Here is a 17,083-nt window from a genome sequence, read left to right on the forward strand (position 1 = left end):
ATTTAAATCGGAGACTTCATAAGCATACAATCTGAAGTTTCCACTTCTTGAAAAGGGAGAGGATCTGGTAGAAGGAAGCCAGCCTCCTTTGCAAGACTGAAAGGTGCTGCCCACTTCAGACAGGTGTGAATGTCCCCGTCCACTGGGTGCCACCTCTCTACCTTCATCTGTCTTGGTTACCTGCCAGGCCCTGTAGACATTTTGTGTTTGCAGCCTCTTGTCTGAATTCACTAGAAAACTCACAAATATCCAAGGACCAGGCTGTGATCATAAAAAGCTCAGAACACTTCCTCGAGAAAGCCCAGCGCCTCTGCGGGCCAGATCTCACCATTCCGTGGTGCCTTCTAGCCCCTCAAAGCCAGGGCTTATTCTCTTCGGCACACAGCCCAGGTGGGATAGTCTCGGGTGTCCTTGGTACAAAGGCTAGTACGTATGTGAACACACACAAAAATGCTCCGAAACACACAGGGAGAAATCAGCAGCTCAAGGACTGTCTCCCTCACTTCACAGCGTTCTTAGCCTGCGCCCGTCGCCCAGGCCGGTGCTGTTGGTGCATGCGTGACTCCGGCTCGAACTTGGATTCATGCATGCAGGCGTACGTTCTCAACACACCCTCTCTGACTTTTCTCCCACGGCCCGTTTCTGATGCTGCTAGAAGATGCTGTGCTTAGCACAGCTCCCAATTCTCAGAGGGCCCCTCAAAGCTTTTAAAGTGAGCATAACATGCGGAATTTCAAATGAAGAACCAACAGCAGGAAGATCATTTACAGTAACTATACAAACAAGCTAAATGAAAGACTTGTGTTCAGTCATTAAAAATAATAATGCTCAAGCCCTGAGGGCTGCAATGTAAAGCTTATCCTTTGCAAACAGAGAGAGGAGTGTGTTTATTACCCCAGTAAGATAACCTGCTAATTTATTTAGGAGGCAATTTCCACATACGTTTGTTCACAGTGAAATCTCACTTTATCAGATTATATGAAAAATAACCACCAGGCATAAAATGCTCCTTCAAGCCAGGGCTCTTGGAAGGCAGATCGCCAGGTGGGGGCCAGCACAGGGCTGCGGCTGCCGGGAGGTACTATCACCGACATCTCTGTCCCCTCTCCTCTGGTGGTCTCCTGAACCAAGCCCAGAGTTAGTTATAGAGTCATCTCTCCTGCACTTTGCAGATGATGCCTAACGTCATGCCAACGGCGAAGAGGAAAGGTCTCTGGACCTGCCTACCTACAACAAGTTTCTGTAAAGTAATGAATACAGACAGCTCGGGGACCGTCCACCTGCGCTGCCTGCAAAGTGAAACCACCAGGGAGCGGCAGAAGGTACCTGTCTGACAGGGCCAGGCCAGCCTTCCTCCTCAGTGACAGCCCGGGCCGACCCTCTTCAACTTGACCCACCATAACTCCTTCACAGAGCCGTGGCGAGGCAGCTGACAGGAGCAGCTGCAGCCGCGAAGCGAGATGGATGGAATTTTCATAACTAGTTCCCCAAGTTACATTTTACCTTCAAGATAATTTATGAGCTGCTCCGGAGCCTTGAAGAGACAATATGCTTGCCATAAAATTAACTGTAGCAGTGTTGTAGGTTGTAATTAACACTGGGAGGGTAGCGGCACTGGCCAGAGCGCCGGCGGAGCTGAGGGTGAGACTGGGGATGAAGCGAGCTGACAGGGCCAGTGCTGAGCACGCCGCCGCCGCCAGCCCCTGCCTGCCCAGGTCACTGGCGTCGCCGTCCCGGGCCCACGGGCCGGCGGGGGAGGAGTTGCTGGCGAGGCCGCGGGCACCTGGACGCATACAGAGGCTGTCGACAGTCTGGAAAGAGAGGCGTGCCGACCGAGAGCCGAGCAAGCATCTGGCACGGTGCTCACAATGAGCCCCCCACATGCCTGCCTTGTAGACATGACTTCATTTTCTCAGAAAATTGCATCTTTTTCGGTGAAGAAAAAGAGGTGGATGGAAAGGAGACAATCAGAACTTCCAAAAGGCCCTTCGAAGGCTATGAGATTTACTAGGACACAGCGGAGGGGAAGCATTTCAAGTTAATGTAGGCACAACTTGGTAAGAAATTAAGATGGTCCACGAAACCTAGAAATGTACGAAACGAAAACATATCCACCTGACCCCCTGTCCAGAGGACAGCATGAGGAAAGTGATCCGGAAGGCGTGTCACACTCCATCCTCCCAAAAGAAGTCCTCGGCTGTCCCGTTATGCACGGGCCCCAACACCCAAGCACTGGCTGCTCTCAGCACACTCGTCACTCAGTGAGCAATGCCAATGTGATGGACCTATTTTTGTTTTCCAATTTGTTTGTTTTGTTTGTTTGTCCTGGGACAAGATGCTGAAGATCATTCTGATAAATGAGGCAACAGTGTCCCCTGCAGGCCAGCAGAGCTGTTCCGTGCCCCTCCCCCACTACTTCCTCGACGGAGAGCCGGAGTGCAGCCTTTATCTACAACCGGACTGTACACTCAGAGTCAGTGCGCACAATGCTGGGGACACCCCGAGATGGAATACAAGTGCTACTCTTCACGGGCGGTAAGCTGTGCCCAGGATATAAGCACACTGTCCGGCTGGTGGGGAACCCATCACCGAGGAGGTAGGGCTCCCCATTCTACCTAAGGGAACCTACTCCACCAGCCTTGACCAACCCGGCCCCACGCCACTCCACGTGGAGGATTTACAGATTCTCGGAAGCTCCACTTGAATGTTCTTGTCAGCACCCTGACCCTAACATCTTTTAAAAGATCGTAACCGATACAAAAGCAGTGGCCTGGCCATACAGGTACCTTCCCTTAAAGAGACCTGCGGGAAGGAAACTCACAAAGCACGAGCTGGAAATCACTTCCGTACAGAGCTGCCCCCAACCAAGCAGTGTGAAACCTGTGTAGGTACCGGGGGAAACAAATATCCACAGGTCACACCTGCCGTCTCCCTCCACACAGGGAGGACCTGAGGTCCCTGAGCCGGTGTGTGAAACCTGGTCAAAGCCTGAGCGCGCTCGCGGGCTGGGGCGGAAAGTGGGGCCGGCCGGTGGCGGCCACTCGGCGGGGGCGAGCTGGGCCTCTGGCCTCAGCCCCGGCTCCACCACTCATTAGCTGTGCTGCCTCGGGTGAGTTACTCCGCCTCTCTAGTCCTCCGTTTCCTTACCTCATTAAGTACTGAAAACTCCGCCTGGCACTTGGCGTTCTTGAACGTTAGCAGTCATTGCCACTGAAACTAGTAGGGGGGCTCTGGGGTAGGAGCTGCCAGGAGACACCGACCCTTAGCTGCTCCCTGGTGTCCAACTGACAGCCTCGCCTGGTCAGAGCCGGAAGACGCCTTCAAAGTCATCTGGATCAAGGCACTTCCTTTTCCGATGAAGTTGCTACGACCCGGAGTCTGCAGCTGGCTGGAGATGGGACTCAAACTGGAGTCCGGGCCTCTGTCAGTCAATTTTCTGTGGCTGCTTAGCGCGGCTGTGTCCAGGGGTCCTCTCTACACCAGTTCGGCAACAGCAGCCCTACCATGAGGCCGGATTCACGGGGCTCTCTCTCAAAGCAGAGGCAAGTTTGGGTGAGTGTGACATTTTTGTTTTGAAGATGGTGAGTCGTTTTTATTGAATACCTAGTACGTTACAGGTACTCCCTCTGGGTGTTTTCCATGAACCCCGTAAGCAGCCCCATGAAATCGGTTATTTTGTTATCCCCAGGCAAGTTACAAATGAGAAAACTGCATTCAGAGGGTTAAGTAACTAGTCTAGTTGCAATCTATCATTGTAACCTGCCTGAAGTTATAATAGTGGACTCAAGATTCAAACCAGGCAATCTGACTCACACTCCCGACCAAGCAAATAGAAAGAAAAGGCCCCAACCCAAACCCCATTTAACACTGAGAACTAGGTCCACCGGAGAGGGGAGCCCAGATTTGATCCTATAACCCATTATCACATAGAGATGTCTCCCCTATTTCTCACTCCTATTTAGGGACAGATACTCCCTATAGCATGAGTGACAGAGTTGACATGGTCGGATGACTCAATCACATGTTGTCTCGGGAGATAATGACACTTGTCACCAACACATCTCACAATGGAGAACAGGAGGCTCATACCAGAACACGTTGGAGAACCTGCCAGTCACTTTCCTGGAACAGGGTTTCCACAGAATCCTGACTTAACTTCTTTCACAATGTTCATTATGCTGTATCGTACCATCTGTGTCCCCTGGGCAAGTGTTACTCATCTCTGTAACCTCATGGCCCACAACAGTGCCCGGTACCAGGTTGGCTCGCAGTAACTATGTGCTGAGTCAGTGGATGACTGACAGCTCACTCACAGTCACCAAAACCACCACTTATGAAGTGCCAGGACCACCAGATGATAACATCACAACACCTAGGAGACAGAGACAGCTTCTCCAGCTCTCTCTCTTCAGAGAGATTTGTGAACACAGCGTGGCCTGAACTTAAGCCTTCCTTGAAGCGAAAACCTTTAAGGTGACACATTTTTTCTGGGAACCAGGGTGCAGATTATCTAAGGAGAAATTAAAGTTGTCAGCTCCCTAGGGTGGTGTTGCTCAGAATGCTGGGGTTCCGTGAATAGTCCACAAATGTGACCCGCTAGAACTTAAACTGCAGGTTTCATGACAAGCGATCATTTTAAGATGAGGATCGGAAAGGAACAGTGTGCATTTTTATCTCAGCTGGATGACTGACTATATTTTGGTTCAGCTGAGGACTGGTGAAATGCAGGATGTGGCAACCACGCGCATGTTTAAAAGGAAGGTTAGAGCTCCAGCCAGGAGCAATGTCCTGGCCTCACCCCCCGAGACTAAGCTCCTTTCGGGGTGCCCCCGGTCTTCTTCACGGCTGTATTTCCAGTGCCTGGAACAGTGCTTGGCAAGTAGCAGCCGCTTAATAAGTATGTGGTGAATAAATAAATGAATGGATCAATGTTTTTTTCAAAAAGTTTAGGAAGTGCCACCTGTAAGAAACAACCAGCAACCAATCACATTCAGAAACCTGCCTGGAGCACAGTCATGCTGAAGCCTACATGTTGATTTTATAAATAAGATGCACAGAACTCAGTTGGCTTTTGTCCCCCATAAAACTGTTCAAATAATGACAGTAACAATGGTAATAACATTAACAACACTTGACTCCTTAAGATAAGTTGCTGTATCTTGGATAAAAGGATAAAAAGTAACCCTATCTCTAGACTCATTTAATCCTTGCTCTAGATTTATACAGTGTTTCAATTCCTACACATTTATGAGGAGGTTTTATGGAGTTATCCAGTTTTATGGAGACACGAAGAACATTCTTCTGCTAAGGGCAGCAGAAAGCAGATACTGCAATTATTAAAGGAGATGGAACCAGATGCATGAAAAAAGAAAGACATCGTTGGCGACTAGCTGGCCAGTGCCTTACTGCTTGTCCCTGGAGTCACCTTCACTTGCTCCCCATGCCTACCCAACCCCGCAAACAAAGCCAGCCAGGTGCAATGGGTAGTTACCGAACTAGTCCCCAGCCACCTCTGTCAGAAGCAGCAGCCATGCTATCTAGCCTGAGTGACAGTAGCTGACATGGTCAGATGACTCAGTCACATGTTGTCTCAGGAGATAATGACATCAGCCTCATCACCCCATAGCCCATTCTCAAAGCCAGTGGTTCTCCGTTTTGTGGTCACAGTTCCCTACAATGGAGATCCAACTCGGGCCCAAATACCAAGTCGAGAGGCCGGTGCACATCACTACACGGATAGCAGCAAAGCCACATCGGGACATCAGCAGTAACCGGCAGAGAGCTGCCCTGAGCAGGTAAACATGGACTTGAAGCCACATTTAGCCTCAGAATTGTCCCTCCTGGCCGGAAACCCAACCCCTTATTCAGAGTAAAGACTCTAGGGAGGCCTTTTCCCCTCCCACACTCCTGTTCCTCTTCTCTTCCTCTAGTTCTGTCTCACTTCCAGGAAGAGCTGGGGTTCAGGAATGGCTGGCTCAGGGAGAGACCATGTAAACACAGAATCAAGTGCCTATATAATACATGTAGCTCACTCCTTTCTGCAAGCTCCTAGCAAACTGTAAGTTCCCTTGGAGAAGATCCCATTGCTAAGTCATCTTCTGCTTTACTCCAGTGCCTCGCATAAAACAGAATAAAAGTTTGCGTGCTAGCCACTGCGTTATTAACCTGCCCCGCCCTCCCCCACGTTTAACCACAAATTATTTCAGAGTGGAGACTCTTTCCTGCTCATCTTGATAGTTCTCTAGCATCTAGCACCATTACATAATAAGCTCTCAAAAACAAACCCCAGCTAATTGCTAAACTGGGCTGGGCGCCTTGTCAGCTAGAGTATGAGGCCGGCCTTCCAGGAAGCAGAAGGGGACCAGACATCCATGGAGGACACCTAGAACCAGAGCCGATCCACACACGGAACTTATACAAACTATTCTATCTGTTGCACCCAGATCAGAGTTCGGAAGCTGATTCCCTAGAAATGCAAATCCTCCCCGGCTGGGTGGCTCAGTTGGTTGGAGTGTCATCCCGTGCATGAAAAGGCGGCGGGTTCGATTTCTGGTCAGGGCACACACCCAGGCTGCAGGTTTGATGCCCAGTCGGGGCACGTATGGGAGGCAACCAATCAATGTTTCTCACATTGATGTTTTTTTCTTTCTCTCTCTCTCCTTATCCCTTCCCCTCTCTCTAAAATCAGTAATAACCTATCCTCGGATGAGGATTTAAAAATAAAAAAGGCAAATTTTACTCATTACAAGATCTGGGTTATAACAACTAGGGTTTGGAGCTATAAAAAGATACTATGCTAAGTGAAGAAGCCAGGTATAAAGGCCACACGCTGCACGACTCGATTTCTATGAACCACTGGGACAGAAAGCGGACTCGGTGCCGGGGCTGAGGAGGGGGGAACTGGGAGTGGCCGGCCGCAGGTGGAGGGCTGCCTTTCGGGGTCATGGAAATGCTCTGGAATTGGATAGTGTGACGGGCACACCACCTCGTGACTGTACTAAACAAATCATTGAATTGCAAACTTTAAAGTGATTAAGTTTATGTCATGTGAAATTTTATATTATGTGAATTATGTCTCAATCTACAAAAAACCCTAATGACTTGGTTTTTGTCTTATTTTTTGAATTTGTACCTTAGCATAAATTTAAAGGCATTGTTTTATAGTTAAAAGGCACAGTTAGTTCTAAAAGAGTTCATCTCTCTGCAGTATCGATCACCTAACCTCTGCTCGCTTGTAAATCACAGGGACACACACAGTCAAGTCAAAACCAAAGGTGAAAAAGATGCTAACTTGGGATCTTGTTTAGAAGCTCTTTATTTCGATTTTAAATATAAGTATTATCTGGGCAAGGCTTGTATTATGTAGACAATGTAGCTCGAGATAAAGATTTTCAACAACACAGCAATTCTAGTCCTCAAAGGCATCTACGAGTAACGACTTTCCTGAGTGGGTCAGAGGAACTTGGCTCCCACACTCTCCTTTCCCCCGCCTTCCACAGCCTCTTTCTAGGAACGTGCTAAATCCTCACCCCAGATTACATTCTGAAGCCGGCTGCGGAGCCCATCCTCTCACGCGATGCCTTGTATACGGCAGGTATACAAAACACACAAAAATGCTTGTTCAATAAAAGCATCAGTGCTTCGGAAAGTAGTCACTGGATGCGCCAGCTGTCTCCGAAGAAGAGGACAGGGCTTTGTGACCTCCGGTGTCATGGTCAGAAAGCAGGACACATTCATAGGAAGCTGGGAGAGAGCTTTAAACAGATACTATCAATTAACAGTCAATAAACGTATAGCTTGTGACCTACCCATTGTTGCCACTACTTAGCATTGCTATGATGCTCCTTTGAGAAAGCAATAAAGAAAGAAACAAAGTATCTACTCAATTAACACTATGTGCTCCCTCCTTAACTCTTACAGACAAACTGCCAGGTTATAGTAAAAATAAAACAGGGTGTCAGAGTCCTGTGTTTATTCAGTATTTAAAAACCGCATGACATTCAGTGGGCAGATGTCGAAATGGATCGCAAATTTTGCAAAGCATTCTCTCTGATACGCGGCTCACCTACATTCTCTACCCTGGGCAGGAAGAAAGAACTTGACTCTCATCCTGACATGTTCAAGGCGAAGCAAGCCCTCTGCTTTCCTTACGCTGACCACGAATAATTATTCCATGATCAACACGCCCTCGGAATTGTCAGCAATCAAGGACGGACACTGGGGATTTGTGTAAGATAAACAAAGGCACTGATTTTCACTCCGTTTTATTTAGGAGAACAAGTCGGGCACGGACGCGGAACTGTACCTCTTCTTTAGTGCACTTTTCAAATGATAATTTCTCCCACTGTCACCATTAAATCTTAATCCATTCCAGCTCCTTGCATGGGTCATTGAGCCTATATGTACTGCTGTTATTTTAAAATGTTTCCCCTTGGTAGGGAGCGAGGGGGAGAAGAGATGTTGAGAGCCAGATGGGCCTCTTCACAGTTCATTTATCAAACCTAATACGCTGGGCTCCACCCTCCTCTCACTCGCTATTGCGGTTAAACTTCCATATAATTCGGTAATCATTTTCATTATCAGACAGTGACCCTAAAGCAGCCTATCCTGGGACACCCAGTCCTCGCAGCTGCTCTTTCTCTGCCTTTTCCTACAGTAGAGCCGCAGAACCTCGCCGTTTATTAGCTGCAGACTGACCTCTGGGCTGCAGAGGTCAAGAAGGGGTCAGATCAGAGGGCTTGCCCAGTTCTTTAAAAGCTATAACAAGCTGTCCGTCAGGCAGAGTGGAGTGTGTAAACAAAGCCAAGTCTCCAGAAATCCCGTCCCGCTTCTGTTAACACTCAGCCTGCATTCACACGGCTCTGCCGCCGCACCCGGGACCATTCAGCTCCGGGGAAGCGAGCAGACAGCCCTAATAAGCCTATTTGAGAGGGTTGTTTATGGGATTACCAAGCTTGGGGAAGGAAACCCACAGCCTGATGGGCCTCTGGAACCGCAGGGCTGTGTGACACTGTGACAAACTCAGTTACCCTGAGTCACGCAGAATTGACACTTCCCTCCAGAAGCTAAATTACAGGGGACATATGCTTTTGGTTTGAGAGACTTCAGTGAGTCGTCCCAAACAATGGCTTGGCTCCTGGCCTGAGAGAGATATATATATATATTTTTTTTTTTGCTATTTTTTTGTTGAATTTATTGGGGTGACACTGGTTAATAAAATTATATAGGTTTCAGGGATGCACATCTATAATACATCATCTGTATTTTTATTGTATTGTGCACTCACCATCCCGCCACGCCTCCGTCCATCACCATGTGTCCCCTATACCTTCTTCTACCTCCCCCACCCCCACCTCTGGTAATCACCGCACTGGTGTCACAAATACCTAAAACCAAGTTCCAAGTTTCTAACATTTCTCGCTGACACGGTCACCCCGGACAAGCCCGCAGAGGAGGGGAACGGGAAGCCCGCGTTGGCGCAGACCAAGGGTCCGCCAGCCGCTGGGCCTCGGCGGACCTGGATCCCTCCAAGCGTCCTGTTCACAGCGCGCTGTCTAACGTGCAGCGAAGGTCATGACGGCCATCTGTATTTAACTGTCAGAGGAAACATCCTACTATCTCATCTAACGGATCCGAGCGCTCCGTGAAAGGGAAACACCGCAACCTCCTGCTGGCCGTGGGCGGGCTGATCCTCGCCCAGCCCGCCTTCCCTCGTGGGGCTGCGAAGCGCACAGCAGGCCGCCGGGTACAGCGGGGCGGCACAGGCGTGGGCGGTCCCCAGCCTCAGCGCCACGCCCGCTGGCCACGGGAGGCCATGCCCCCCAGACGCCGGCGCGGCTGCGACGAGGGCACGGAACAGCCGGCTAGCAGCCTGTCTGTGCGGATGGCGCGGACGAGTGTCTGAGCGAGGGCACGACGAGACACCGTGTGGGGGTGAGGACTGGGTGGGGCGCTGAGGGCTTTCAGCCCTCGGAGGACTTGCTCCCGAGCCTTCCTCTCCGCTGCTTCCCTGCAGGGAGGCCGCAGTGTTGGCTGCTCGGCGCTGTCTTGCCCCCTCCCCTAGCATAAAGGACTCGAGAAGTTTTGTTTCAGATGCTACACCACATCGACTTCAACCCTGGCTCCAGCTCCTGATTACTTGTCAGCAGGAAGGCCCGGAGATGCCGAGAGCAGCCACCTCTTAGGCCATTGCGGCCATGTCGCCTGACCATCAGTGAGAGGAAACCCTTAGTCACCGCCGGAAGGCACCCAGCAGAGGCCCTCCGTGCGCAGCGCCTGGTCTCTGAGGCGTGGGGTGGGCGGGAGAGAGATCGCAGGGTGCTTTTCTCTCTTTCCCCCTTTCCTGTTTAATAAGATCACCGGGGAAATATGAAAGGTCAAACCCAGAGAGAGACACCTCTGCGATGTCCCACAGCGATGTTCCTTTATTTAATGAAATGGGCATACTTTACTGACTACACATACTCAACTGTAACACACGGAACAATTTTAAATTACTCATGGAAACTTAATTGGAAATCATTTAATGCCTGTTGTTGACATTGTCACAAACTCTCTGACACACAACAGAAAAGGAGAGAAAGAGAGAAGATCCCTGGGAGTTTTAAAATGATTGTTCCAGCAAGTCTGAATTTAGAAATAATACCCGTATCTGAGAGAGCAGCTTGCTGATACCGTCGGAACAGAGAGTTCATTCTCTTCACTACCTTCTTGCTTGGAAATGCTCATCTTCAGCCTGTTCAGACAAATCTATTTTTATGATAATTGTTACGAGTAAAACCATCAATTATTGCAAATTCTGTTGCATGAACTCATTTGGAGAATACGGTGACTATCAATAAATGTTCCTGACTCCCGGGCACACAGAATCTTTAAGCATCAAGTAAGACTCTGAGACCACGTACAGCGTAATCTTCCCGATTCCTCTCCCACCTGCTCAGAGATAGATGCCAATTCAACAGTTTTTACAAACTATAGACCTAAGGGTGAACCGGAACCTATGGGGGAAGTTGGTCCAGACTTCCACCCACCAACTGTCTGTCCAATAAGAGCAGGATGCCACGGGAGGCAGCATGCAAGCATCGGTTCTGCACAAACTGATGATTTGTACAAACTTTCTTCCAGGAGCAGCTTTCTGCCCACAGGTATGTCCACGTACAGAAACACTAAAAGGGAGCCAAAGTAACTCCGACTTGGTAAATTCTAAAATTGATAAATAGACAACGTTCAAGCAACCTAGACACCAGTTCCACCCGAATCGCAATGCTGGTCTTTTCAGACCATTGATTAAAAGGGTTCCTTGGCCTCAGGTACTTATATTGAATTATGCTCAAGGTGCAAACATTTATGCTAAATGTCATACTGGGTTTGATTCACATACACAACCAGAAGACACCACGGATCATTACAATTAACATGGGTCCCATGTGCAGGAAAGCTAACCTTGGCAGGAAGCATACTTACCTGGCTTATTTTTCAAGGCCCCTCAACGAGAGGCATGGGACCAGCCACAAGGAAGGGCTAAGCCAGACACAGGCCTGTTCCCCAGGGACAAGTCCCATCTCACAGCAGAACTGACCTGGCGTGCCATTCCCTCCGCAGCGTCTGGCGCGTGGTGAGCGAGGCCAGGATGGCAGTCAAGATTTCGTTCCTTTGTTCCACGGGGACCCCCTCTCTTCGAACCTCATGAAGCACCGTATTTGTCTAGAAGAAATGATCCAAAAAAAGAGAAAGAGTGAAAAATTAATAATACAAAAAAAGCCCATAAGCAAATAGGGACAGTAAATCAATGGCTTTTTTATTACAGTTCCCCTGCTAACAAATCAATACAGTAAATGATGGTCAAAAATGGCTGGCATATATTTCGTGTTTAATCAATGTACATGCACAGAGGTGAACCCAGAAGCCCGGCTGCCTTAAGTAACACACCAGCACCCTGCGCGTTCCTGCTCTAATTCTCTCGGCGCACAGTGATTCTTTCCCTGGGAATTACCCACCATGAGCTATTATTAGAAATGATTTTCATGGACTTCACTGTGCTTGTTTTGCCTTTTAAAAACGAGCAGTCTCTGGCTTTCCCTCCCTGCATTTCCCGCCACCCGGCCCATCTTGCTGTGCTGCCTCTCTCCCTTGAATCAGTCATGTCTACCTCCAGCCAGGCCAGCAAGTCTGCTGTGGTCGTTCACTTATTTTCCTTGCCTTTTGCAAATTGAGATCTTGCAAAGAAAAAAAGAAAAGCACAGAAAGGAAAAAAGGTATTATGTCTCACTACATATTTCAAATAATATGTACAGGGATTCTTCTGCTTTTAGACTTATGATTTGGGGAAGAATTGCTCATTCTATGGTCATGACTATGATCCTTTAAAAAATTAGGCTCATAGCCCGGCCAGTGTGGCTCAGTGGATTGATGGTGGTCCCATGGACTGAGAGGTCCCAGTTCGATTCCAGGTCAGGGCACATGCCCAGGTTTCAGGCTCGATCCCCAGTAGGGGGCATACAGGAGGCAGCCAATAGATGTTTCTCTCTCACACTGATGTTTCTATCTCTCTCTCCCTGCCTCTCTTTCTTCAAACAAACAAACAAACAAACAAAAATCAATAAAAAACATGTTTTAAAAATAAATAAAAATTGTTTAAATATCATGTGGGCCAAACAAGAAACACCAGTGGCTGAACAGAATTAGAGCAGCTGTCAATTTGCAACCCTAAGGGTAAGAGAGTCTCATTTCAGAGAGGTGCTGGCGTCAGTGTCTGGGACACCCAGACACCCTACAAGATATACTCAGAGCTGAAAGGGTCTCAGAAAGTCATGCAGTCATCACTATGTCTGTGGGTACATATTGTTTTCCCCAAATGCAAAAAAGCTTCAATTAGAAGACAAAGTACACATCTAGATGGTTCCAAAGACATCATGAAAAGAAAACTATTTCTCAATTTGACTGTATTAAAATAACTTTTTAAAAATGTCATTTAAACTATGTGTGGTGCCAGGTGGGTACTAGAATTATCAGGGGGATCACTTCATGAATTATATTCATTATCTAACTACTACACTGTACACCAGAAATCAATATACTGTTGGATGTGAACTGTAATTGAAAAATTAAAACAATAAAAATGTCATTTATCTCTTCTCTGCCTTGCACAGTGTTTACATTTTATCCAGAGACCCTTGCTCTCCAGGAACAGCCTTGGAGAGGGAAGGAGGGTCCGAAAAGCAAGTCTCACGAGAGCAGAGGGACCTTGTCTGCTTGGTCACCCCTGTGTCCCCACCACTTGCCTACTGGTTCCCAATAAATATTTGTCAAATCAGTGAATAAAGAAGAAACTTGAAAAACAAATATTACAAAAACAAGTGGCCATGAAAGATTGTCTTCTTAGAAATTGTTACGACATGAACGTAACTCATAAAACAGAGAGGCTAAGAGACGGGTAGGTATGCTAGCAAGGAGCTCTCTGCACTTGCCAGGGGCATTTACTTCGAGGTCTTTTTAAATAACCAGATTCCCTAGTTCAGAGTTTCCCAAGCTTCAGTCATTACAGCATGTTCTCCTAATTCTTGCCACATTTGCATATAAGCCATATAATATTTAATTTTTTCTTTAAATGGACCCATTTTTTAAACCATAAAATAAATTCATTTCAGAAGAAAAATGAAAAACTTAGTGGTACTTGTCATAAGTGAGAAGATAACCGTACAAACAGCACACTAATAACACAGCTCTGTGTTTATTTCATGTCTGGGCTTGCTGAGGCTGAGAGACTGGAGCCCGCGCCCCCTCTGGGAAAGAAACGTGGACGAGTGACAGAGAGGGCCACAGACATATAGGTTAAAGGAAGACCTTGACAGAACCACAGGGGCGGAAAAGGAGCTGAAGAGGAACTCACTTTCGCACAGTGTGGTCCTCACTGTGGGCAGTCCTGGAGCGCCACCTAGCACCTGCCACCTAGCACCTCCTTGGGTAACACCCATGGTTCGCACACCCCACCCATGGTTCACACCCCCACCTCCACTCTGGATGCATTGTCCTATTGCAAGGGTCTCGAAACTCTTCACAGATGAACCTCCTTTCTCCCAAATGTATTCTTATACACAACTCAACCTAAAAAACTGGAACAGTTCTCTTTGAAGCTGGTAAAAAAGACTAGGGTCTCTCCCTTTGTCAAGAGGCGTCTCTTCAAAACCCCAAGGATCGGTGAAACACAATTTGCCAACCTCAACCCAAGAGCATTTAGAATAACATTCAAGTGTTTTCAAGTTTATGCACTGTTGGTGGGAATGCAAACTATAGCTATTCTAGCAAATGATTTGGCGGTTTCTTACAAAAGTTAACAGACCCAGAAATCCCATTCCTAGGGATTCATCTGAAGAAATTAAAACCTTATGCTCAAACAAAAACATGTACACAAGTGTTTATGGCATCTTTATTCGTAAGTGCCAAGAACTGGAAACAACCAAAATGTCCTTCGAAGGTAATGGATAAATGCACTGTGGTACATCCATACAATGGACTACTTACTGCTCAGCAATAAAAAAGGGGCCAGTAGCTGACCTATGCCACCACTCAGGTGACCACCAAAGGCATTATGCCGAGTGAAAGGGGCCAGTTTCAAAAGATTAAACCCTGAATGATCCCATTTATTTGACAGTCCAGGCAAGGAAAATTATAGGGATGAAGAGAAAATCAGTGGTTGCCGGGATTAGGTTGGATGAGTGTTATTACAAAGGGGCAGCATGAGAGAATTTCTGGAAAGATGGGACTACTCTGTTTCCTGATTGCAGTGGTGGTTACATGATTTTATACAGATGTTAAAACTCATGACTGTATATCCCAAAACAGTCTATTTGATCATATAAAAATATTATGAAATTTATTTTTTAAATTCATTGTCCCCACATTTTAGGACAAGAAGGAATGTAGAGAACACTTTTACATACAAATACATCTCATAAACAAGTAGTTAGGAAAAATATGGAGAAAGATATCTGGATGACAAAACAAAATCTGTTACAAAATTGTTTTAATATTGGAAAAGGACGGGTAAACTTGGACGGCGCATTCAGACCCTAAAATATCGTATTTCTTAAACTTCAGAGTGAAAAGTCGCACAAATGGCAAGCACAGTGCCGAAGAGCACTCTCTGCAAGTATTCCCGCTCCCCTGGGGTGCTGGGTCCCCAAGGGCTCACTTGCACAGGAAATGTGAGTAGCCCATTTTCCCATCAGTAACACAGAACTATCTTCAAACAAGTACCAGTTTTTAAACAGTCTCCTACTCCCCAAAAACACGTTCTTCCTCTTCGACCCTCAGAAGTAGGGAAAGTGAACCACAGGTTTGGGAATCTTGTTCCGGAGATTGAAGTTCACCTCACTGTAATTCTTTTTCCACAAAAACCTATGGAAACACTGGTGCACAGGAAAGACTGAGAGTGATTTTGAGAAGGCTGGCTGTTGAAATTCTGGCTGTCACCTCCGAGCTGTGGGCTTTTCCACAGTCGCAGGATGGAGCTAACAGGACCTCTCCACAGGTTTGGGGGGACACCTGCTCAGTACAGATGCCACTGTGATTATTACTGTTCAGTTTCATCTTAAACTCACTCATTAACCTGTGCTAGGTTATGTTTTGTTTTTTTAATAATCCTCACCTAAGGATATTTTTCCATTTATCTTCAGATGGAGTGGTGGGGGGGGGAATATCTATGCAAGAGAGACACATCGATTGGTTGCCTCCCACACGACGCCAACCAAGGCCGGGGACCGAACCACAACTGAGGTACGTGCCCTTGACCGAAATCGAACCCACGACTCTTTGGTCCTCAGGCCGATGCTCCAACCGCTGAGCCAAATTGGCCAGGGCTGTGCTATTTTAATAAAAAGGTTCCCGTACGATCTCTCACTGTAAAAGAAAAACTTGCAAAAGCAATCAGGCAGCCACTGACCACTCAGGACCATGAAGGGTCCCCACCAGGAGCCAGAGGCATACTCCTCTGCAAATCCCCAGTGGTAGCAAACGTGTCCCTTGAGGGTGGGTTTCACTTTTAGAATCACTCCTAATGTCACTTGACGTTTCTCCATTAGTAGACACCGCTCTCTCGGGCCACCACCCCACCCTTGTCCTGTCCTCCTTAGTCTCATGGCGTCACTTGTGCTAGGACCCTCAACTGTGGTTAGCCCACAGCTACCTCTGGATCTCCTCCCTTCCTTCTGCTCTCTCTGTGGGTGAGCTCACGCTCCAGCGGCTGTAGGGTCCCCTGCAGACTAATGGCACCTACATGTCTACCTTCAGATGGAGTTCTAGCCCCACGGACAAGCACCTGGCTCTCTCCTTGACCGCACCTCAAACACAGCCTCTCAGCCTCCACAGACCCACGTTTGAAAGGACAGTTCTTTGCCCTCCAACCACTTACCTTCGGGCCAACCTGCTCCCCCTCTCCTGTGTTCCCAGAGGGCAAATAACATCGCGATCAATGCCACCATCAAACTCGACACCCAGGAATCACCCTAATGCCCTCCTCCCGTCCCCTGCACTGCCCAGACCTGAACACAGAACCCTGTCACGCCGCTCGGTAGGACTCAGGCGCACCTCTTCCCCGCTGCCGTAGGCTTCGTCCAGGCCCCTCTCTCTTCTGGACCACGAAATGTTGGCCAAACTGGTGTCTCTGTGCCAATTTCACCCCTTTTGTGACTTTTCTCCTATAAGAATGATCTTTTAAAGGTGCAAGTTTGAGCATGTTGACTCCTTTCACATTCAAAGTCAGCGTCACGGGCAACAGTGGTCCTAAGTGGTCTTCATAAGACCTGGCATTTCCCAGCGCCTCGGGGTCAGAGGAGCTGCAGCCTCCGATGCCCCACCCACACCAGGGCAGCTCTGTCCACATATGCTTCCGTTACTGACTTTCAAGGGCTCCGAAAATAATAATAATTTTGTTAAGAGCCTAAATCCTTTCTCCCGACCAAACAAACTCTTCCTGTCTACTTCTTGAATTTTATCTCCTGCCTTCTACTCCATATAAAACTAACTGCAGTTCCCTGAAAATACGTGTCTGTCCTGTACTATACATTTTCTGGCTGTATAACTTACC

The 17,083-nt window shown here is 47.8% G+C and overlaps 1 protein-coding gene across 1 annotated transcript in view; it reads right to left on the reverse strand.

Annotated features, from left to right (window-relative positions):
* FTO (FTO alpha-ketoglutarate dependent dioxygenase) overlaps window positions 1-17,083 on the reverse strand; it is a 335,534-nt gene that overhangs the window by 132,279 nt on the left and 186,172 nt on the right. The window contains exon 8 of the mRNA XM_036274139.1: window positions 11,579-11,703. Coding sequence (XP_036130032.1) covers window positions 11,579-11,703 — 125 coding nt within the window. The remainder of the gene's footprint in view (window positions 1-11,578; window positions 11,704-17,083) is intronic.

The sequence above is a fragment of the Molossus molossus genome, unplaced genomic scaffold (genome assembly GCF_014108415.1).
Source record: "Molossus molossus isolate mMolMol1 unplaced genomic scaffold, mMolMol1.p scaffold_m16_p_21, whole genome shotgun sequence".
Taxonomy (NCBI): Eukaryota; Metazoa; Chordata; class Mammalia; order Chiroptera; family Molossidae; genus Molossus; species Molossus molossus.